The sequence below is a fragment of the Podarcis filfolensis genome (genome assembly GCF_964270895.1).
Source record: "Podarcis filfolensis genome assembly, chromosome: 3".
NCBI classification, from domain to species: Eukaryota; Metazoa; Chordata; class Lepidosauria; order Squamata; family Lacertidae; genus Podarcis; species Podarcis filfolensis.
In genome coordinates, this window is record NC_139606.1 from 25,722,625 (window position 1) to 25,747,390 (window position 24,766).

General features: G+C 43.0%; 1 protein-coding gene across 4 annotated transcripts in view; it reads right to left on the minus strand.

The window, feature by feature from the left end:
* The window catches only part of DLGAP2 (DLG associated protein 2), a 406,771-nt gene that overhangs the window by 342,620 nt on the left and 39,385 nt on the right, over nucleotides 1–24,766 (minus strand). The window contains exon 2 of one of the 4 annotated variants that reach the window (XM_083607162.1): nucleotides 23,588–23,697. The exons of the other annotated variants lie outside the window; for them this stretch is intronic. Coding sequence (XP_083463288.1) covers nucleotides 23,588–23,602 — 15 coding nt within the window. The 5' untranslated portion in view covers nucleotides 23,603–23,697. The remainder of the gene's footprint in view (nucleotides 1–23,587; nucleotides 23,698–24,766) is intronic. 4 annotated transcript variants of the gene reach the window in all.

Sequence of the window (24,766 nt, forward strand, 5' to 3'; positions counted from 1 at the left end):
TGTTAGCTAGCAGAAAACAACAATTAGATAATGATCAACTCAGCAAGAGCTTAGAGTCCACTTAGAAAACTACTGTGAAAAAACATTGGGAGATTTTTTTGAGGAGCAATATTAAGCCTTGCAGTCATTCCAATCAGTCCTAGACAAATCAATGATAACCCATTCAGTCCTCCAAATTAAGAAATGGCGATGGAGTTAGAGGCAGAGTTGGGCCATGACACTGTCGCTTCCTGAGGTAAAGGTTGAGAGGTAAACACATCTCAATCCACGTACAAGAAACTGAACAGACTGGCCATCAAATTTTACTTCAGCTGTGGCATTTGAGGGCAGTAGCCTCACACAAAGGGTACAGAGCAGGCTGTGTGGCATGGCCAACACCACACAACCATCATCCACTCATCACTCTGCTTAGTGCTTGCTCTCTATCTGTTCAAATAAATGCTGCAGTGTTTCAGCAGCAGCAGCAGCACTAGGTGTTTCTTCAGCAGAGCAATATTTGCACAATCCCTGCTGGTGTTCTTGACTTCCTGCCTGATTTTGTTATGGGGTTTCTCCCCCAACCACTCTTTGTGATGTGCTGAGGGAAAGTAAACTGGCAAATGAGTGACCAGCCCAGGCCACAAACAGCTGGCACGGCCACCTGCTCGGGAGGATGGGAATGGGCAGGGCAAGGGGAGCTGGGGGTCTGCCATTGCCCTCCAGTATCTGCCACTTGAAGCAGCCATCTGACATTGCCCAATGGCAGGGCTGGCTCCGGATCTCAGGTTTAGCTTTAATGCAATGGTCACAATGAAGTATAGGCGAGGGACTTCCAAATCCATTTTTGAGTTTGTTTTCTTCAGAGACGACATTCCCTGTGATCTTGTGTCAAAACTTAAACGTTTAACAAACAGGGCACTTGGATATAATGTTTCAGTTTGAATTTTTCATATATTTCTGTATTTCCAAGTAAAGCAATGACACAAGACTAGGGTAGCCTTCATCTACCTTGTGTTCTTTAAATGTTTTGGTCTAGCGTTTACATCAGCACCAGATTGGCAAAGGCTGACCAGTAGCACTTCAAGTACCTGATCCCTCTACTCATGAGTAGAGAATCACTTACTTAAAATGAAAACAAATGGTGTTGATTTATAATCAACTTAGTTGATTTATATTCAACTTAGCGAACATCATTTCAGAAATATTTCATTTCATTGGAGTTTCAAGCAGGCATAATTCCTCAGCTAAGTGATTTCTGAATTTAAAAGTATTTCCTCTGATAACAAAACAAAAAAAAATGTAGCAGGAAATTTTTCCTTGATGATTCAACAAACTCTGAGAGTCAATCAGACACCAAAGATATAACATCAAACTCAGAAATACCAAAATATATGTTCACTGTTCATGAGTAACGGCGTGACGCACACCTTTGCAAATTACGGTTGCATTTTTATGACACAGTTCTCCTATCACAGGATGATTCCCACAATTAATCAAGACAGGAAACGTGTAATGTGTCACTCAGCGAATAATCTGTTGCTTCAGCCCTCAATATGATGAGCGCTACTAGTTCCGTTATGACAGATACAGAACCCGTTTCTAAAGGATCAGAGCTTCCGCAGCTGTCGCAAAGCAGGGGAGGACTAAGGGGTGGTGGGAAGGGAAAATACCAGCTATGATTCCTGTCCTGTTGCAACATATCTTGATCAGGAAGTTCACATGTGTCACATGCAGGTGGACTTTAAATACCTGCAAATGCAATAAGCTCAAAGCCTCTCTGCTTTGAATGGCCAAGGGATTTCTTGCTGAAAATGAGGTATCCTTTATTTAGTAGTGAATCAACAAGTATTTTTAAATAAAAAAAGTATAGGTTTTTCCAAGAGAGTAGTAAAATGTATCTGTTTTGCATTTAAGAACATCAGCAACATGGGGCCTCTAAACAGGATTGGGTCCACAAATAGTGCTTGGGTTGCCTCTCCCAGGCTCCAGCTCTTCCAGATGGGACATTTCAAAGCACCTGAAAACTGGAGGGATGTGGTTTTCCCCCAGGACAAGGTCTCCAGACATGCAGACGTTCTGAATGAAACAGCAATTGAAGGACATCTCATCTGCCAACGTACAAGGCAATTTCGAAAGCTGCATTCCCCTTCTACTGCTGTGTAATGAGACTGGGCAGGGGAGCAGGAAAAGCAGTGCAATAAAGACATCTCAGCCAAGATCTCTAGCAATTCTGACAAGAGATTAAATATCTAGCTGGATAAAAATAGTGCCCAAATCTAATATATTGAGTAGGAGGTGAACCAATGAATATGGTCTATTTAGCTTCATTTTTCACTTTTGTCATTGCCAAAAAAAACCCACCTCCATTCTTTTGGCATGTTTTACAGAACCCCATGGATTTGCAAGTTCCCGCTTGCATCTGCCAGGATTTTTACTCCACTGTTAGAGCAGATGAATCTTGAGAGGTGACCAGAGCACTGTCTGGTCCTGTTATGTTGGATGAGTTTCAGTTAGTAGAGCTCAAAGACGTGGACAAGGTTTTCGGATCAGTTAGAGTGACCACTTGTGTTCTGGATACTAGTCCATCTTGGCTGTTAAAATTAGCAGGGTGGGGACAGCTGGCTAGGCCAGGGAGGTGATAAAAACCTCCTTACGAGATGGGGTGGTCCCTGCAAGGTTCCTGAGTGGGTGGTCACAGACCAGATCCAGGCATTCATGGAGGAAACTGGTTTTCTAGATCCATTTCAATCAAGGTTTAGGCCCAGTTTGGACATAGAAACCGCTTTGGTCACCCTGTATGATGACCTCCATTGGGAGACAGGAGAAATGTGTCCCTGTTAATTCTCCTTGACTTCTCTGTGGCTTTTGATACAATCAACCATGTTATACTTCTGGAGAGGTTGTCTGAGATAGGGGTCAGTGACACTGCTTTGTGGTGGTTCTGGTCCTACTCAGATTGTCATTTCCAGAGGGTGATGCGTAAGCAGTGCTGTTCAGCCCCATGGAACATTCAATGTTACAGGGAACCAGGCAGAGGGCCTTCTCGGTAGTGGCACCCGCCCTGTGGAACGCCCTCCCACCAGATGTCAAAGAGAAAAATAACTACCAAACTTTTAGAAGGCATCTGAAGGCAGCCCTGTTTAGGGAAGCTTTTAATGTTTAATAGGTTATTGTATTTTAGTGTTCTGTTGGAAGCCGCCCAGAGTGGCTGGGGAAAGCCCGCCAGATGGGCGGGGTATAAATAAATTATTATTATTATTATTATTATTATTATTATTATTATTATTATTATGTGGGGTTCATCAGGGTTTGATTCCCCTCCTTCTGTTTCCCTGTATAGGGAAGTTTTTAAATATTTAATGTTTTATTATTATTACTATTATTATTATTATTTCATATGTTGGAACTCTGAATAGATTACCAGATAATTGTTGGCATTTAACTTGCACTAAAGTAGATTGATCACAGGGTAGCCTTTTAAGCAAAGCTGTGAGTGGCATAAAAATCTTCCACTTGCCTTTTTTGCCTTTGTGGTCATACTAGTTCTGAAAGAGCTATACAGCTATATAAGGCCCAAGATGCCAGCTTTCAAAAGGAAAACCAGTGTTTCCAAAACTCTGTGAAATTAGCCACAGTGAAGAATCCCTTTGGTCCAAGTTACCCATTCCAGGCAGTATAAAGAGAACTACTCCAGAATGTACCAGACCATTTACTAACCAAACTTATTATCCAACACAACTCTTTGCCCACTATTTCACCTGGACACTTGTCTTTGAGCTTCTCCATCAGTATGGCCATTTCCCAAGTCCCATTCCAGCCTTCCCATATCCTCACGTACCTGCCTGTCTTTCTTGCCGCCTTCTTATTAAACAGCCTTCCTTGTATCTAAGCATTTTGTGACAGCCACACTGTCTTTTCATTTCTCTCACAGAAGTTTATCAATGCTCTTATCACTGAGCTTCTCTCTGCATCAGTTACAATTATCACAAGCATTCCATGCTATCACTGCAGCCTAGCCAGTTACTATTGTGCAGTGAGGAAAAAGAAAGGAACATTGAGTTTTTGGCATATTACTTTAAGAGTCTTCTTTATTCATCGCAATATTTTTAGCACTGATGAGCCATTTTTAGTAGATGGCGCATGTTCAGAGAACAAGTTTTGAATTCATTTCATCAGATGTCCTGTAATAAATGTGCGTGTTCAGAACTAAACTGCCTTGTTCTACTTGCTGGGAAAGCCAGCTGCTAAAATGTACAATGCCATAACTTAAAATGTTTAGCAAACTAAAGTGTTTAGCAGACCTGAAGTTTAAAAAGGGGGCCACCAATTTGGTTCAGCTAGTCAGTGGAGTCAAGTTGACAGCTGCCATCAGACTAGCACAGAAGTTATCTGTCACTATGAATCATTACATTACATAATGGCGACATGCTTTATTTTTAAATCACATCAATATCCCCACCACCACCACCATTTCTTGTCTGCCTATTCTAGAAACGTATTGATGCACTTCAGTGACAGAAGACTCTTTACGGTTGCCATTTTTCCATTTAAAAGGTGACTATGGAAACGACAAATAGAAACCGCAGCTGTCATTTTGCAAACAAGTTGGGATCTCAGAGGTTAGTGCTTAATTATAGCACTAGCTATCAATAGGCTTCCTATTCTTGCCAACATCTTGCATAATTGCAGTGTTCCTACCCAATTCAAAAATGCTCAGTGCTGTTAATGATAAACACCTGAAATAGAAACATAAATTAAAAGACAAAGGGCTGCATCCAGTGGAGGCTTTGTCCTAGTGGAAAGTGGTTATGCAAGTCAGGGCGTCAAGTTTTCACCAATCCCCCTTATTTACTTTGCTGATTAAGGAGGAGAGAGAGAGGACTGTCAAGGAAAAGAGCAACTCCCTCTTGCCAGAGACTTGAACTGATAGCTTATAGAGGGCTTTTGAAATTAGGATGAAAGCCACATGAGGTTCTAGGGGCGCAGGTTGCCCAAACCTAATATGCAGTGATATCCCAATATGTTTTAAATGGGTGCCCATACAGGCCCTGTTACACAAGCATAGTGCTAAGGAAAAGTGAGCATGAGATGGGAAGTGCTGGTTGAAGACATTTTGTTGTATGGAGCTTAAAAAGAGGCACAGACACATAGCTCATACCAACACTTGAAATGGGGCAGCTAGACAATATCTGCCTTCATCTATTCCACCGTCCTCTCCCATACTACCACCTAAAACAGAGCTTTCCAAACTGTGTGTCGTGACACGTTAGTGTGTCAGCTGCAGTGTGTAGGCGTGTTGCGCGAATGCTCCTCCCAGGGCTGGAAAGGGGTTAGTTTAACTTCCGGTGTGCTAGTAAAAATTGAATTGCTGTGTGGTGAAATGATGCACGTCTAAAAAGTATGTCGCCAACATGAAAAGTTTGGAAATCAAGTCACTTCACCCAACTGAATGGCAAAGCCATCCTGGGGGGGGATGATATCCTGTAAATTTCCCGGGTTTCAAAGGAAGCAGCTTCTCTCCCTCCCTCCTTGCTGGCCAGGGAGAAGGGAGGCTCCAACTGTGTTGCTTGGCTGCGTTGCTCGCCCAATAAGGAGTCTAAGAATGACTGTGTGGTGGAGCTTGCATGCCTTGTGCCGATCAAATCGGCCGCATTGCCTGGGGACTCGCCTTTGCTCAGCGCTTCCCAGCGGAGAGGTGACGGTGGTTTTCCTTGCTGCACCTCCTTTGCCGGGTTGCTGCGCTGTGGGAACCACCGCTTGAAGCTTCATTTGGCTGCTGGCTGGGCTTTCTGCCTTTGGCTTGGAGGGGCTCAGAAGTTGAACATACCTGTGCTCGGAATCAGATGGATACGTCATCAACCGCCCACTCACCTTGCAGGGGGAAAAGGTCTGTCTGGAGCGGGGGCACATGGGGGGGGGGAAGAAATCCCTTATTTTCGAGGCTGCTGGTTCCTTATTTTCAAATCTGTAAGTTGACAGCTATGGTATAATGTTCTCCATGCCTTCATGTGAATATACAATTGCTGGTACTTAGTATGGTCAACTCACCTTAATCTCAGCATATATACTAGATATATCCTATAATGCATATATTATGGGTTAGAACCAGATTTAGCCATGCTTAGAGAAGCTTCACTGAAATCAATTAAATCCTACATCTTGATTCTTTTTTTAACCCTCGCTTCTGTCAGACCTTGCAGTTCCTGAGCACAAACATCTCCCCACAATTTTCATAGGAAATCTGCCAAACTCTGCTCTACAAAGCTGGCAATTTATCACATTTTTGTTTCATTTTGTACTACCAGATATTTAATGTCCTTTTTATTTCCTCCTTTCTATTTCAGTTACTGGATAGAAGCAACTATGGCTTTTGCTAATATTTATCAAGAGCATTGCTGAATGAACTGCAGAAGCAGCTTATGCAAGACACGCAGGTGGCAGATTGGAGGAGAGATGTGGGGGGACGGGACAAAAAGTGGTTGATATAGAAACACAGGATTGATGGGAGTGCAGAGGTGGCAGCAGAAAAGAGTCAAGAGATGGCATTGTTAAGATGTTTTGTCTTTTTAAAAAGAGAGAAATTTCAGCTATGTTTTATGTTTATGTAATGGATTATAGGGACGCGGGTGGCGCTGTGGGTTAAACCACAGCGCCTAGGACTTGCCGATCAGAAGGTCAGCGGTTCGAATCCCTGCGATGGGGTGAGCTCCCATTGCTCGGTCCCTGCTCCTGCCAACCTAGCAGTTCAAAAGCATGTCAAAGTGCAAGTAGATAAATAGGTACCGTTCCAGCGGGAAGGTAAATGGTGTTTCTGTGCGCTGCTCTGGTTCGCCAGAAGCGGCTTAGTCATGCTGGCCACATGTCCCGGAAGCTGTACGACGGCTCCCTCGGCCAATAAATTGAGATGAGCGCCGCAACCCCAGAGTCGGTCACGACTGGACCTAATGGTCAGGGGTCCCTTTACCTTTACCTAATGGATTATAGTTTATGTCATGTGGAAGCCTTAAGAGATTATCCTCTTCTCCACCTACAGGGTGCATGCAGAAGGTGCTAGCTTCAATCCCTGGCATCTGCAGGTAGGGCTAGGAGGGATTCCTGCCTGAACCCCTATAAATTGTTGCATCATTCACTGCCGACAGCACTTAGCTTGATGGACCAAAGGTCTGATTCAGCAGAAGGAGGCTTCCAGTATTCCAATGTAAGGTTTCCAGACAGAATCAGGCATGCAATACAATCTAGGATTCAGTAACTGGAATTAAACCTTCTCAGTGCACTGCTATATCAGGCATAGTATATTATGTGTGCTGTGATGTAGCTATGGGAAGAGAGGTGAAGCTTTCCCATGCTTCATCTAGGAGGAGTCAGCCTATTTTTTCCCATGCCCTCAGCATGCAAACATCTCTCAGGAGAAGTGGAATAACACAGGAGGAGCTGGGTAAAATAGCAAGGTAAGTCTTATGATGAAGTGCAAGAAGCCCTGTCTGGTATAGATGCAGTTTGACTGGTTACTTTGGAGCGTGCCCCTTGCAGTAACTTAGCAACAGGAAAGGTGCTCTACAGATTATTTTTGGTACATCAGTTCTGCAGAATGGTGGCCTCAGGGGACACATTCCAGACCAGGACCTAAGTCCATTGATTTAAGTGTGTGTTCCTCTGGGTTTCTGAGCATTCATCTCCATCCCAACAAGAATGCTCTGTGCTGGGATTGGCCATGGTAAGTCTTATTCTACCATAAAAGCAACTCCCATGCTAGAATTCAAATAATTTAAAGGATGTAGCAGAAATGATGGATACACAAAATGGTTTCATAGGTAGGTAGGTAGGTAGACAAATAGACACACAGAGAGAGAGAGAGAGAGTTTAAAGCCTATCATTGCTGATTATGAGCTAAAGCAACCCAGACGTTCAGCCCATGATTGAGAGGACTACAATAAAGTGTGCATTAATCCATAAACCATTCACTCAAAGCAACCTTTCACCCCTGGTGTAGCAAGGGGAACACTTTCTCTGTTTGCAGCCCCACAACAACTGCATAATTAAACATTTGAAATAGCAAGCATAAGGTCACTGGCTGCTGAATGTTGTAGACAAATAAATGCCCCAGGCTTGGAAACAAACCTCTTCACTTAGATGTTTGCTTTCCAATAAATGTCTCAGCATAAGGATGGTGAGAGGCGAGAGAGAAAGCACTCTAGTGACAGCTTTCTTTTCCTTTGACCTTATCTGCTAATTAACTGCGAATATAAGGGATAGTTAAAGTAATATACACAACAGGGGCCTGCCAAGGTTAGAATGTGGGAAGGGGAATAAGTGATTGGAAATCATAATCATAAGAGGGAGGGAAATATAGCTAAAACTCCGGCAAAATTTCAGAAAGGAAGGAAGGTAGCAGCCAATCCCCATCATTTCCTGCTGAAGTGTATGGGAGCTACAGTTTTCTGCACTTCCCAGTCCAATGTACAGAACACACATATTTTTGTTACTATCAATATTTATTATTATTTTTTTGAGTTTTATTCATTTATTAACATTCTTATGTTACATCAGTAAACATTATCATATTACATCACAAGGCTTATTATAATATAATTTTCAGCATGTATACAAAGTTTATATACAAAGTTTATACACCTAAAGGGAAAAAAAACAAGGGCAAAAAACTATTCCAAGATCATATATGTACCAACACTTTGGACTTCCTGTCAATCCCGTTGTATATTCCTTTTTTTTACAAATGAATGTACTCTTATTATTGTATATTTCTTTACATTTTATCTAATACATTCCTATATCAATATGTACCCTTGGTCTTATTTCTCAACTCAGTCTCTCTCCAATGTCAATCGAATGCTAGCATAGATAGCGAACCTTTACTGTATTTTTGAACATATATCTTATATCTATCCCACTTTTCCATAAATTTTTGTTTTGAATTGTCTCTCAGGCTATTTGTCAACTGCACCATTTCAGCAAATTCTTGTAGCTTGTTATGCCAATCCTTTATTGTCAGGACTTCTTCTTCCTGCCACCCCTTTGCCACAAAGGTCCGAGCTGCAGCCGTTGTATATATAAAAATACCTCCCTATTTATTATTTTTAAAAACACTCTTTGGGAAAGGATAGGGTTACAAAAACCAAGGCTACTACAATTGCAAAGAGAGAGAAATCCCAGCTATAGCTCATTTGTTTTACTCACACACAATTTAGATAAGCCTCAACAGAAAAATTAAATTAAGATACCTTGATGTCTGGCATATTTAAACTACTCAGGTGTTTCCCCAAGGTCAATAAAGTATCTGGTTCTATCTTTATTAATGTGCTTGCGGCTAAAGTTAGCTTTATGGTCAGGAAACAGATAGGTAACCTTGCTTATGTGGGAAGAATGCAACTTTCGATGCTTGAGAAATCTAAAAGTACAACCAAGTGTGCTTGACTCAGTATTGCTGTCACTTACAGAAGCTACTGAGGCAGGTCAGTCCTCAGTCGCTCCTTTTTCCCTTTTCATATATTTTAAAGAATGAGTAAGCGAAGTTGAGCCATGACAAATATCCCTGCCTACCACAGATTTGTTCTATTCTGAGTTTAGAATGCGGTAGAGTTTAGAAACTATAGAAGTCTGTGAAGTGCCACTCGACTCATTCCAGCCCACTATGGCTTCCATGCACACTGTGTACATTTAGACTACATTTAAAACCCATGACTTCCTCCAGAGAATACTGTGGACTGCAGTTTACCCCTCACAGAGCTACAATTTCCAGCAACAGTTCCTAGGAATCTTTGGGGGAACGCCACATGATTCAAACATACGTGGTGTGCATGCACCCTCTCAGGATCATTCCATGGGGAGAATAAATGCATCTGAGTTCAAAGGTCTGCTGCACCTGCAAAAGATTACAAATTGGAGACTAACGGTGCAATTCCATGCATCTTTACTCAGGAGTTGTCCTGCTTTTTCCAGTGATGCTACCTTCCTTATGTGTTTAAGACTGCAGACAGACTGTACAGTTATAAATACGTAGGGGGGCCATGTGTCCTATTTTGCAAACCTCGATTTGAGATGTTCTCAGAGGGTAGCCCTCTATTTGAAAGGCAGCCAGGTTAAAGATAAAGAGCCACCAGAAGGGAGAAAAGGGGCTCTGCAGTTTCCCATTAACAGCGAGCATCTGAACAGCTGAGTTTGCAAGCTCACAGCTCACCTGGTCACCATTTCCCCCACTATAGTGAGCTATATTGTATTTCTATTCAAATTATAGTAATTATTTCTAAGTTTGTATCTACACATATGAATTAGCACTTTATGCAACCTTATACAAAACAGTGTCCTATTTTGTCCTCTCTTTCGCTCACCAACAAAAGAGAGGACAAAATAGGACACAGTTTTGTATAAAGGTTGTGTGATATGCTAATTCATATGTGTAGATACAAACTTAAAAATAATTTCCTTTGGGGGAGGTGTTATGTACCGAAGTTCTCACCCTGGGCCAGCAGGGGGATACTATAGATAGTTTTCACTCAGGTCCACATATGCAAATAAGGAATTGAAAGTGACGTTCAGTGATTGGATAGTTACAGAAAGTTGTTACTGTTGCTTTGTAGTTGAGCTCTATATAAGCAGGTTGGCTGAACCCTTCAGCCCAGTTCTATTCCGGCCTGTGAATAAAAAAGAGCTGTTTGAAGAATTGCTGTGGCGTCTGAAATGTTCACCCACAACTTAACAGGAGGGATTTGTAAGTGGAATATATACATATATCACATGTTCCCAGGTACGCAGTAGAGTAAAACCTAAGCTATTCTTTGTTCAGGGATGGCTTCGAAACACAACTAGTAGCATGCTTGCCTCCTTCTCTTTTTGATCATGCTCTGGTCTATCCACTTGACCCGTCTCTAAATATTCTGGTAGATGTGGCTAGTAATATTTCAACTTGCTACTTAGCTTCCAATTACATTTTCCCAGCTGAAATAAAAGAGAGCATTTGGCCTCAAATCATTTCTTTCTTTTTTTAAAACATAATTTTTATTAACAGGCCAAACAAATCACATTATTTCCAAATCACATTAGTTCCAAATTATACAGCCAGATTTTAAAATTTTGTTGGAGGTACCCTTACTTCAAGTTCCGAACGGGGGTCCAAGCATCACTTCTATTGCTGCTTTAATTAGACAGTTCTATCCAGTTCTGTCCAGATAGTCTCTTTATTACTTTCTTCATCTTCTTGTTGTTATCATATATTCCTTTCTTTGTGATCTCTGATAATCTTCACAAGTGGGTTGAAAACAAACATCCTCTGTGTGGGTTTTACACTCTCCAAAGTTCATATCACATAGGGACAGACGCCATTCCACACCTCCTTAAAGAAATTTATCCTCGGTCTGTCCTTTAATTTTCCCAGGCTTGTTAAGTATATCACAGAGGGCTCCGCCAGGTTTAGATCACATTCCAATCATTCATTCACATTCCGATGATCCTGGTCCTCCTCCCCCCGTCTTTCTTAGACAAGCCTGTCTTAGCAAGACGCCATTTAAAACTGCGTCATAAAACTTTCCTCCGTTCTCCAATGTTTACTAGTCCTCTCTCCGATCAATAATTCACTCCACACAGTTCTTGAATTCCTGCTTGTGATCAATAAAATGCAACGATTCTTCTTTCTTTGGGGTGGAGGGTTATTAATACTCACATAAAGCAAAGAAAAGAAAAGTTGTCTCCTCCACCCCCCTTCCGTTTCACTCCAAACATACCAGTCTCTTAATGGTGATTCATCACTTGATTTATTTGTCCCGCCCGCTGCTCCAGTCACAGAGATCCATTAATCAGCAGTCTTAACTCCCGAACCTTGCTTGATGTATGTGCTTTAGCTTCTTTCCAATTATATATTTCCAATTATATTTTCAAGCTAAAGCAAACCAGCACGCACTGATTGGAGACAGCGTCAGGAAGAGCCGACTTCACCGAGGGCTTGTGCCAAGTGACCGGGCACCCCCTTCTTTCGAATCCGGGGGTGCATTGTGGACACCGCTGGCAAGGCAGTCCCCCCATCTCCTTGGGGGGTCGAGAAGGCTGCATACTTCCCATAGCAGCCTCTTAATTACCTTGTGTGGGTCGGAGAGATGTTATTGTTGGCCATCTTCCAATGTGCCACCTGGTGGCCCCTGTCAAATCATTTCTTTAATGGACCGTGCAGGCTACAAGATGGCTCCCTTTTTGACATCTCACCCTCTCCACAAGGCAAGAGCTTCAAGTTATTTACTGTTATTGTCAGCTTACCATCTTAGCTACATAACGGTGAGTGTTGATAGGAAAATATCAAACAAATCCTTGTTACGTAATGACAACGTTCTAGATCACAGAGTTTTGTTCTCCTACCCCACAAAGGGAAAGAGAGCTTTCCCCACTAATAAATCTGTCTAAGCTAGTTCCTACTTGCCTTGCCAAACATTTTACTATACATTGCAGCTAAATGGTAGGTTAGATGTTCTGTCTCTAAGAAATGTTCATGGTATAATTATGGACCTACTGTATATACAACACGCCAATTTTGGACAGATGTTGAGCATTTTACACAGGAGTTAGGATCATGTGTACTTTTTTGGAATGTTATTTTATTTTATTTCTTTATAGGCCTGGATTCATGTTCTGCTTTTCCTACATGACCCTTACCAGTGTTTTAACAGACTCTTAATTTGTTCCTGGAATATTCAGAAGCTCTTACATTCTCATAAAGCCTCCAGACACTTGAAAATATGCTGCTCATGATATACAACAGGCTGGTAACCTGTATCCTGGTTGACCTGTATCCCAAAGATATGCATAGACTACTTGTAAGCCCCCAGGAATTGTTGCCCACTTGAGAAGGAAGGAAGGAAGGAAGGAAGGAAGGAAGGAAGGAAGGAAGGAAGAAAGGAAGAAAGAAAGAAAGAAAAGCTACATTTAACATTTAATCCTGTATCACAGGGATGTCCAACAGGTCAACCGCGATCTACTGGTAGATCTATGGTGAGGCATAGGTAGATTGCGGTTGATCACTGGGTCCCTTTCCTTAGCGATTCTGCAGAACAGTTTGTTTGCCCAGCTATTTGTTGGTCAGTGGCTGTTCCTCTTCTCCCCCAAAAACCCTTAAAAATTGGTGCCTTCCTTCTCCCTAAAAAAAGCTCAACAACTCTGACCTGAAGCACCCCAAAATGGGGGTAGATCACTGCCAGTTTTTAATTCTGAAAGTAGGTCACAGTCTCTTGGGAGTTGGCCACCCCTGCTGTATCAGAATGAAGTATTGGTTGCTTTCTTTTCCTCATGAGCATCAAAAGTGAAATATTCTCCCCCATTCCACCGCCTCCCCACAGCATGTTTTGCTGGTCAGCTTGGTTTTGTTTTTTAAAATAAAATGCAAGTGCAACTTGGTGGACTTTTATGCCATACATATTTAATTGTTTGATATAAAACTTGCCTGCTGTAAGTAAATCCAAGTATACTAATGTTGCTGGCATCCATCTGTGTCAAAAGACAATGGAGTGTGCCTCCACGTATTTTGTTTATGTTTACCCTGGCTCCATTTTCCTTCCCTTCCACTGTTGGGTCCCTCGGGCTGAATTAGAAATTGCAAGCCTATTGGGGTAGAGACATGCCCTGTTTATAAAGCCCTGGGTATACTGCTATAACTACATCAACCACCCAGTTTTGAAGAGGAAGAAGAGCCAAGTCCCTTCCACAAAGCAATTCAAGAATTGTTTTAGATAACTGGACAAAATACAAGCATGCCTAAATCAAAATCTTTAGATTAGAATTATTATTGATCCTATCTTATAAAACTTAACAAAGAGTAGATTCGGTGTTTGCTTAGCATACAAAATAGTTTATGATCACACTGTTGCTTACAATCAGCAAAATTTGACCTGTGCGACGTTAGTATAGAAAGCAATTGGACTTGGCAATAGATAATGTCAGATATGCTTGTCTCTGCTAGCCTGTCAGAGTTAAACAAAAAGGGTTGAACAAAAGTCCTCCAGCCCATTATTAGGAAAGGCAGACTTTAACCACCGCCAGTCTCACAAAAACAACTTGGGAAATGTTCTAAAATTCCATGTTTTGACAGCCACAACTTCAGTTACAATAGTAAGCATGCTAAAGCACTTGGGACTGCCTGCCCCCAAAAATTATTATTTCCAGTATCTAATTGGCTACACATTTTAGAAGACCTTGGCAACTTTTAACTCAACCAGCATGTATGACAACCCACCAGAGGCTCAATATTCTTCCTAGGTTTGCTGGTTGCCTGAGGCCACAAAGACAAAGGGCTTGCCAAATCTCTGACACACCACAATAAATGGCCAAGAGGCTGTGATCTGCTTGGAATCTCAGTAGTTGCATGTTCCTGTAATGCAGGTGACTGTCAAGAAACAGTTTTGGGGCCTTTGAAAGTTACACATTCTAGGAGAGCAGGAGTTTGCGCTGATGGGGTCTGAGATGACTGAGTGACTAATTAGTAGAAGGATCTTGACATTGTGGTGGACAACTCAATGCAGCTGCTGACCTGGTCTGTGGAGGCTGGGAAAAAGGCAAATTCCATGTTGGGAATAATTCAAAAACCTCCACAAAACTGACAATACCACACAATGCAACTGGGAATATTGTGCACCATTCTGCTCACTGCACTTCAAAAAGGACATTGTAGAGAAGGAAAAGTTAGAGAAACGTTAGAGCGTCTCCACCCCCATCATTCTGCCCAGACACTGAAGTCCAGTGCCGAGGGCCTTCTGGCGGTTCCCTCGCTGCGAGAAGCAAAGCTACAGGGAACCAGGCAGAGGGCCTTCTTGGTAGTGGCACCCGCCCTGTGGAACGCCCTCCCACCAAATGTCAAAGAGAAAAACAACTACCAGACTTTTCAAAGACATCTGAAGGCAGCCCTGTTTAGGGAAGCTTTTAATGTTTAATAGACTATTGCATTTTAATCTTCTGTTGGAAGCTGCCCAGAGTGGCTGGGGAAATCCAGCCAGATGGGCGGGGTATAAATTATTATTATTATTATTATTGGCAATTAGTGGGGAGTGGCTGGAGGAAAGATTACAAAGTTGGGGACATGATAAGAGATGCATCCAATTTTTCTTCCTCTCTCTTAATACTAGAATCTGGGGTCATCCGGTGATTTTCTTTACTTTGCTGCACTTATATCCTGCTCTTCCTCCCAAAGGAAACCAAACAGAGGGAGGTTCAGGACAGGCAAGAGCAAGTATTCACACAACACGTATTCAAAATATGCAATCTGCTATTGCAAGGCATAGTAATGGACAGCTATAGAAGGGGATTAGATGAATTCCTGGAGAATAAAGGCTACCCATGGCTACTAGGCAAGAGGCCTATATGTTACCGCCAGTGCGGGAGGAAGTATGGCCTCAGCCAGTTGCTCAGCAACAGCAAGCGGGCTATTGTGCTTGTGTCCTGCTTTTGGGCCTCCCAAAGGCATCTGAATGGTCACTGTGGGAAAGAGGATGTTGGATGAGAAAGGCCTTTGGCTCTTCTTATTCATAAGTGGAAATGAGCAATTCAGAACCATTGGTTAGTGCCAGTTATTATCTTATTTAAAAAGGTTGAAACAGTTTTACACTCTTTGCCAGCTGATAGATAACTTAATGGAGTACATTCCATTATACCTACATTTTCACACATATTAATCAACTCCAAAGCCATCTTTAGAGCTATTTAACACAGGACTCTCTTTTTAGTCCATACAAGCAGTCCTGATCAACTATGGGAATGGAGTCAGCAGCAATTATCATTACTAGACTGGGAAATGTGGGGTTCTTTTGTGGGGGGTCTATTCATGAGAGGAGCAAAAACTTTGGAAGAAGGTATTTCTCAGCTCTTCTAGGGAAGTATATTTTGATCGGGAGCCATTGCGATCCTGTGGTTCTTGTTGTTCGGTCTTCGTGAATATTTCTATAATCTTCTAAGGGCATTTAATGCTGAAGATTAAACTGACACACTCGTTTACTGCTGATTACAATCTCTGCGGTAGCTTTAGAATACGGTCAGTCTCCCGACAGAGAAAAATACATAGTAACGTAGCATTAAAGGCTTTATAAATGGGTAACTGATAAACAACTGCGGGAGGGAATAGAAATGTGTTTGTTTAAATCAGATATGGGAATAACTTCCTCCTTGCGGTAAGCCCTCCAGGAAGTGTCTCTCTCTCTCTCTCTCTCTCTCTCTCTCTGGTCACACACATGTTATTTCCCCCAAGACACACCCATCACCAGTCCTGCTTTCCACCCTCCTTGCATGTTTCTGCTTTGATAATTGTCCTTATTTGTCTCGAAGGTGGATAGACAGGTCTGAGAATAAACTAACCTTTGTTGCACAAAGGTAAAACCCGCACATGTTGCTCTGCCTACTTTTGCCTTTGCCAGCACTCATCACTAGAATGCGGCCCCTAGAAGGTTGCCTGGAATGGAATGAGGCCCTCAGGCTGCAAAAAAAGCGCTCCCTATTCCTTCGCTATGGTAACATTGGGAAGCATACAACTGCATGGGTGGAGAAATGGCTGCAAGGATTTTCTCGCCTGGTCCTGGGCTCCTCTCCTTAGAAGGTAACAATCAGATGGGAAGGATCCACACGACAGGGACAGGGCGAGCACACTGCCGCATGTTAGCCTGGCACATTGACACCTTCACTAGAGGAAAGAACCATCACTGGTTAGGAAAAGCAAAGAAAACCAAAATGGTTTAGAACTTGTTTGGTGTTGAGAACTGAAATATGGTGCAAATGGATTTTGGGGGGGCTTAGTTCAGCGATAAGCAGGACGACAACACATACTACCCCATGGAATGGCAGTCTAAAACAGTGCTGAAATATATATTTTGGTTTACACCTGTTTAGAACTGTTGCAGGGGAGTGTTGGGCAAATCTGAAGGAGCGTCTCCACCCCCATCGATCTACGCGGACACTGAGGTCCAGCACCGAGGGCCTTCTGGCGGATCCCTCACTGCGAAAAGCAAAGCTACAGGGAACCAGGCAGAAGGCCTTCTCGTTAGTGGCACCCGCCCTGTGAAACGCACTCCCACCAGATGTCAAAGAGATCAACAACTACCAGACTTTTAGAAGACATCTGAAGGCAGCCATGTTCAGGGAAGCTTTTAATGTTTGATGCATTACTGTATTTTAATATTTTGTTGGAAGCTGCCCAGAGGGGCTGGGGAAGCCCAGCCAGATGGGCGGGGTATAAATAATAAATTATTATTATGATTATTATTATAAAGGGAATTTCAAAACCAGGTCATGTGGCAACTCCCTGAAGCTAATCTATCTGGTCAAATGTGATGGACTCCATTGAAAGTTCCAGCTGGTGGGAAATGGTAACATAATTGTTGCATAAATAAATTGCAAATTAGTCGGGTAACTAAACCACAATATCTAACAGAACAGAGTAGTGGTTGGAATGTTGGGCTGGAACTGGGGGAGACATGGATTCAAAACCACACTCAGAGGTGGAACTCATTGTGTCACCATAGGCTAGCCACTTTCTAGGCCTAATCTACCTCACAGGGTTGTTGCGAGGATAAAAGGAAGGAGGAAGAGGCATGTAACACCTGAGCTCCTTGGAAGAAGATCAGGAATAAAAAATGCAGTGGTACCTCGAGTTTCGAACGTCTCCGTTGACAAACGTTTCAGAACTCGAACGCCGAAAACCCGGAAGTAAACGCTTCCGTTTTCGAACGTGCCTCGGAAGTCGAATGGCTTCCGCTGAGGTACTACTGTATTTTTCTCGATTTTCTCTGTAAATTTGCAGGCTGCCCTTTGCACCTCAGTTTTTGAATGTTTCGGAAGTCAAACGGTCTTCCGGGATGGATTACATTCGAAAACCGAGGTTCCACTGTATATAGTAACAGTACGTGTTCATGGGGGGGGGCGAACTTTTCCCCACCCTGAATCAACAGCATAACATGCAATGGGGAGTAAAATCAAGACTTATTCTGCTAATAAAATTTAGGGGCTCTTCCTGTAAATGAATCCTTAGCAGCAATGAACTTTAATTGCAGGTGATGGGAGGAATTCAACGTAGCGCTGTGGCAATCATTCTGTCCCTGCAAGCATTTCAGCCAGGCAGATGGAAGGGGACCCCCCCGCCGTGTGCTCTTCTCTGGTTCTCCCAACAAAAAAACCAAACTGGGGCACATGGGAGGATAAGGGGGGGTGGGACCTCTGTTAGATTTGCATAAGTCCTTGCACAGGCTTCCACTAGCGGAACACATTACTTGAATCCAGCCCTATGATGAATTGTTATCCGTTAGCATACAGACTCTGTCTTTCAAGATGACATTGTATATTCAAAGTATAAAGCTACATTCACGGTCAGTTCCTCTGAAATGTGTAAGACACTTCATTGCATTTGTGTGCACAGTGCAAAGATTTTTGTGTGAACTGCTATATTGTTTTTGTGAGTTTGGAGAGCGGCGGGTAGGTTGCATGATGTCTGAGTCCCTTCTGGTTCCTGGATCCGCAAGGGCCGAAATCATTTGCTGAATGAGCCAAGCAAGGGCCAGAATGGAAGTTGCTCTGTGACAAAAGGGCAAATGAGGGGTCCCTCCTTCATCAGGTGCTGAGAGAGAACTGAGCTAGAAGAAGCCAGAAGCCTGAGAGTATTCTTCTTGAACCCAAGGCTGTGGCTATGGGAGAAGCATGACCTCCTAGGGTGCTAATGCCATGAGCCCCTCCATCTTAAGACTTAGCTTGTATACATGTGTCAATAAACCATATATCCTAGAGACAGCACAGTGTCCACTGTCCCTCATTCCAAGGAAACTGAACCTAGGGTAAGCACCCAGAACTCTTGGAATCTGGCACCGCTGGGAGATTGCGGGTGGTGTGCAACACTACGTTGACATCATTCTAATGAAAGAAAGCTAGTAACAGAAATACAATGAGTTCAACCACCACCGTAACAAGAATCAAAATCCTGCTAATCAATTACCCCTCATAATATGCTGTCTCCATGAAGAAACCAGAGGCCTTCCTTCTGGGCATTGTCGGCCAGTTGGTGCCAAAGAAGGATAGAACTTTATTTATGTATGCAACAACAGCAGCAAGAATACTTATTGCAAAGTATTGGAAGACACAAGATCTACCCACCCTGGAAGAGTGGCATATGAAGATGATGGACTATATGGAATTGGCGGAAATGACTGGCAGAATCCGAGACTTGGGAGAAGAGGTGGTGGAGGAAGACTGGAAGAAATTTAAAGACTATCTTCAGAAAAATTGTAAAATTAATGAATGTTAAAATTATGTTAGGATTGGCAAAAAGTGGTATTTAGCAACAAAAGTTAATAAGAATATGCAAAAACGAACTGATAAATGGATGAAAATATAGAGTTATAATATGTTATGACATAGAGTTAAGATAAATGAAAGAGGGTAAGGACTTGCTGAATTGATTATGTAAATGGAAATACAAAAAGGGGAGGTGTGAGGAGGTCAAAGAAATAAGCAAATGAGCTTAAAGATATCAAAAATGGATTCGCTTTTTGTATTTTGTATTTTCTTTTTTTTCTTTCTTTTATGTATCTTTGTATTTTTTGTATTTTGTATTTTTTTTTCTGTCTTTTTTTTATTCTGTAAATCTCTGTTCTTTGTAAAACCTTAATAAATATCTTAAAAAAAAAACACATAATATGCTGTCTCCAAGAGCTTTTTTTTTTTTTACAAATCTGATTTTTGTTTTGCAAGAAGTTTTGTGTAGATAAAACACAAGCATAAAAGAAATCAGCTTTGAAAACATTCTTAAGCTAAAAGCCTAAAACAAAGCAAACCCTGTAATCAGGCTAGGCTGCTCATTTGCTCACGTGAATGAATGATGTTGCGCCTTATGAACACACACATGCTTTGCAAAAAGGAATTTATTAACAATATCATGATCATTTTTGTTAAGCACACACTAGGGGGTGCTGCTGTAGTATTATTTATATGATTTTTTAAAAACGTGAGCTTCAGAGCACTTGTTTCTGAGTATTTGCAATGCATTAAAGTCTTCAGCAGCACCAAAAATGTTAAGGGTGAGGGAATTATGATAAAAGCGTGAGATAGATTAATTACTTAAGTCATTACTACATCAGAAACAATCAGCCCAACTAAATTAAAGTAACGCACCATCAGCCAGCTAATTTGAGAACAATCTTTTCCCCATAAATGTTGAACTGTGTTGGGAAGAGAGATAGGGCAGTCAGGATAAATGTTGTTTTGGGACGTCCTGGGACCTGGCAGTCTGCTTAGAAGGGGTGCCATGGGATAGCTCAGTTGGTTGGAGCGTGGTGTTGATAACACCAAGGTTGCAGGTTCAATCCCCATATGGGACAGCTGCATATTCCTGCATTGCAGGGGGTAGGACTAGAATAGATGATCCCCCTCAGGGTCCCTTCCAATTCTACAATTCTATGGTTCTATGGTGCAACTCAAAGTTTGGACCAGTGGAGATGCAGACAGGTATTTTACGGTAGCCTTTCCCAACCTGATGTCCTCCAAATGTTGTAGACTATAGCTCTCATCAACGCTGGCCATAGGCTACGTTGGATGGGGCGGTTGAAAATTGAAGCTCAATGATAATAATAATAATAATAATAATAATAATAATAATAATAATAATATATTTTATTTATATCCCAGCCTCCCCAGCTGAAGCCGGGCTCAGAGCTGCTAACAACAGTAAAGTGATATAAAGTGATAAAACATTCTAAAATCATTTCATTATAAAATTAATTCAAATCAGATTAATGGCAACCATTGGGCTAGAGTTCTGTGAGGATTGCCAAAGGAGGGAGTCAGGCTTTGCCCTGGCCAAAGACATGGTGGAACAGCTCTGTCTTGCAGGCCCTGCGGAAAGATGTCAAGTCCCGCAGGGCCCTAGTCTCTTGTGACAGAGCGTTCCACCAGATCGGAGCCACACCCGAAAAAGCCCTGGCTCTGGTTGAGGCCAGCCTAACCTCTCTGTGGCCTGGGACTGCCAAGATGTTTTTGTTTGAAGATGGTAAGTTCCTCTGTGGGACATACCAGGAGAGCTGGTCCCGTAGGTACGAGGGTCCTCGGCCATATAGGGCTTTGAAGGTCAAAACCAGCACCTTAAACCTGATCCTGTACTCCACCAGGAGCCAGTGCAGCTGGTATAGCACCGGGTGAATGTGATCTCGCAGCAAGGACCCCGTAAGGAGTCTCGCCGCAGCATTCTGCACCCGCTGGAGTTTCTGGGTCAGTCTCAAGGGCAGCCCCACGTAGCGCGAGTTACAATAATCCAGTCTGGAGGTAACCGTTGCGTGGATCACAGTGGCTAGGTCACGGCGAGAGAGGTAAGGAGCCAACTGCTTAGCTTGGCGGAGATGAAAAAATGCCGCCTTTGTTATAGCTGCAATCTGTGCCTCCATGGAAGGGGAGGTGTCAAAGATTACACCCAAACTCTTAACGGACGGTGCTGGCACTAATTGCACCCACGATACTGGGATACTGGCTGCTCTCAAGTGTGTGGGGATAAGCTCCCTGCATTCTGGTGCACTTGTTTAGTTTATTCACTACTACATTTATATCCTCCAAGGAACTCAAAGTTGCATACATGGTTCTTCCCTGCTCACCCCATTTTATCCTTACAACAAATAACCCTGTGAGATAGCTTGGGCTAAGGAGTAGTACTGGCCCAAGGTCACCTAGTGAGCTTCATGGCTGACAAAGTATTTGAACCTTGGTCTCCCAGGTCTAGTCTAACACAGACCCACTGCACTTGGAACACATCTCTCTGTATCATTAGATAACTTTCCCCTGGACTACGTCAGCCGAAGTTGGGGACCTGAATAATGACTTCTCCATCCTCCACATGCGGGACCAAGCCAGACATGACAATGGAGATCAGGTACCAGGAACACCCAAAATTGTTGGTTTGATAACTAGCAGCTACGTTGGGTTGCTCTGAAGATCGGAGAAGGGAGGAAAGAGGGCACATAACCCTTTCCTCTTATGGCTTTTCACTGATATAAATTTCCCCTCTTTATAAGGTATTATTAGCCCAAGGGAGGAGGAATCACATAAGTCTTATTTGACCTTTACTGGCTGACCTTTTCAGGCGGACTTTGTTACCCTGCATGAGTTCCTTAAGACGCTTCTCCCCACTCCCACCCCTTGCTTTGCTTTAAAAGCCATGATTCTTGGCTTGCTGGTGGATTTAGCTCTGGGGAGTCATGGCAGAGCAGTGGCTAGACAGTACTGGAAATTGAATACAGGTTCAAATTCCCACTTGGCTTTGAAGCTCACTGGTTAACCTTAGTCAAATCTTGACCCAGCCTGCCTCACACTGCTGTATGTACTGCTGCAATGCCACTTGGGAGATCGTTGGGTGAGGTGGGAGGTCTGTAATAATATGTCCCAGATTAAGTATAAATGCTTTTTTATATATCTTTTGTTTATATTTTTGAGCTATTTTTCATGAAAATTGGAGAAAAATGAGACTGCCAACATGATTTGCATACGTCTGGATTTTCCCAGACAATTCCTGATTTCTTCCTGGACACTGCTTCCGACCGCAGTATTCCATGTATATCCAGGGAATTACGAAGATATGGCAACCCTAACTAAAGGTGCTTGAGTTGCCAGGAGATACTGGATGGCCTCGGTCCAGTATACCTGAAGGAGCGTCTCCACCCCCATCGTTCTGCCCAGACACTGAGGTCCAGTGCCAAGGGCCTTCTGGCAGTTCCCTCGCTGCGAGAAGCCAAGTTACAGGGAGCCAGGCAGAGGGCCTTCTCGGTAGCGGCACCCGCCCTGTGGAACGCTCTCGCACCAGATGTCAAAGAGAAAAACAACTACCAGACTTTTCGAAGACATCTGAAGGCAGCCCTGTTTAGGGAAGCTTTTAATGTTTAATAGGTTATTGTATTTTAGTGTTCGGTTGGAAGCTGCCCAGAGTGTCTGGGGAAACCCAGCCAGATGGGTTTGAAACACGACTATATAATATATTATTATTATTATTATTATTATTATTATTATTATTATTATTATTATTATTATTATTATTCCTCTCACCCACTGCAGCTCCCATATGGCACTTCTCCCTTTCCTTTCTCACCATCCCACCAGTGCAGCAGTAGGGAACCTATAGCCCCTCCAAATGTTGCTGGACCAGAACTCCCATCATCCCATGCTAGCTGGGGCAGATGAGAGTCCAGCATCATAAGGAAGAGCCCAAGGTTGCCCAACCCTGCTCTAATGAACAGGGGACAGGTCTCGCTTACTGTTCTATAGGTGTTGAGCTGCGTTGAGCACATTTGCCCAGCAGCAGCAGTTGTGCTACATGAGCAATCTTGAGAACAACTGCACATGCTATTTGCACATGGACTTACCACCCCACAGTCACTGGAGACATGCTAGCATAGTTCTGAACCAGTAGTCTCACCAGTATACACATTCGATTTTAACTACCTTTTCACCAGCCTCAGCCCATCCATTTTTAGGCTACTCGACATAAACCAAGAGCAACCAAGTTAAACCAGTGCAAGTGACCATTCCCCAAGTACTTGTTACGGCATATTTTCTGGGCAACTGCACGACTTCAGTGCAAAAAGAAGCATTTGTCCCGGGAGGTTAACAGTACCTGAGTTGTCCCCATAATGTCTGAGCCTTGTGTGCGTTGCAGGCATTCACAAGAAGATGCAGTGGGTGAACTTGTGGCAGTTACATTCGCACGTCAGAGGATGAGAAACCCTAAGATGAGGAATGAATAGAAATGGGGGAAAACGATTTCATAGCAAAAGGCAAGACGCCCCAGCCACCCACCCATACCCCTATGCAAAAAAAGGAGAAAGAGAGAGAAAAGCGTAAGTGCATGTGGTGTTCACATAAAACAAGAGAGTAAAAAAATGAAGGTCCCACATAGCACTTATTTCAGCCGAATGCAGCAATGGAGCATGAAAGAAGCAAGCAGAGCCAAAAGTCAAACAAATGTCCTGTACAGGATTTATAGGATTTGACTCTGAATGTGTGGAAACATTATTTATTGTTTAAGGCCGCTTTTATGCAAAAGAAACGGAAAGCATGCTTGGTTGTTGTTGTTTTTCTCCCCATTTGGTAGAACGGGGTGGTCCAAATTTTGCTTGGACTGGATAGTATCAGATTAAGAATATTTTCAGATGCCATGAAATGATCTCAGGCGGAGGCGAGGAGATTTGTGTTGGGAAGCAACACTCCAAACCTACTTATGTTCACTGACGAGCCCGAAGGCAGCCTGAAAAAGCAGAGTTCCAGATCTCATGGGAGACCACCCCCAACCTAAATACAGTTTTACGTATGTGGCTCACAAAAAGGTTTTCAAATGAACATAAACAGGTGAGGGTGAGGCCTTCTGCCGCATGTTTGCACGTCATCTGAAAAGGGCTAAGGATGCACAGCAGGGAGGGAGACTTTAGGCCCAAGGGACAAATGAACTTCTCCAAGCCCTTGAGACTCTCCTTGGACCACCTGTGTTCTCCCTCAAGTACTTTTGCATGGCTTGAACTATGGCAATGCCTTTTTGCTCCATCTTGTGGGTGGAGAACAGGGCTCTGACTTTTATGGGGCTGGAACAGGGGAACAAGCCACAGTTCAATGTTAGTTGCTCCACCCACTTTTCAGCCCCTGGCCCCACGCACCACTTGCATGCAGGCCCCAGAAAGTTGCCTGCAAGTGAATGCAGTCCTCTGCCAGGAAAAGGTCCCCCATCCATTAAGTACAAAGAACCAGATGAAACCCAACCATGTTATTTATGTATTTATTTAGATGTCCCGGAAGCACCAAA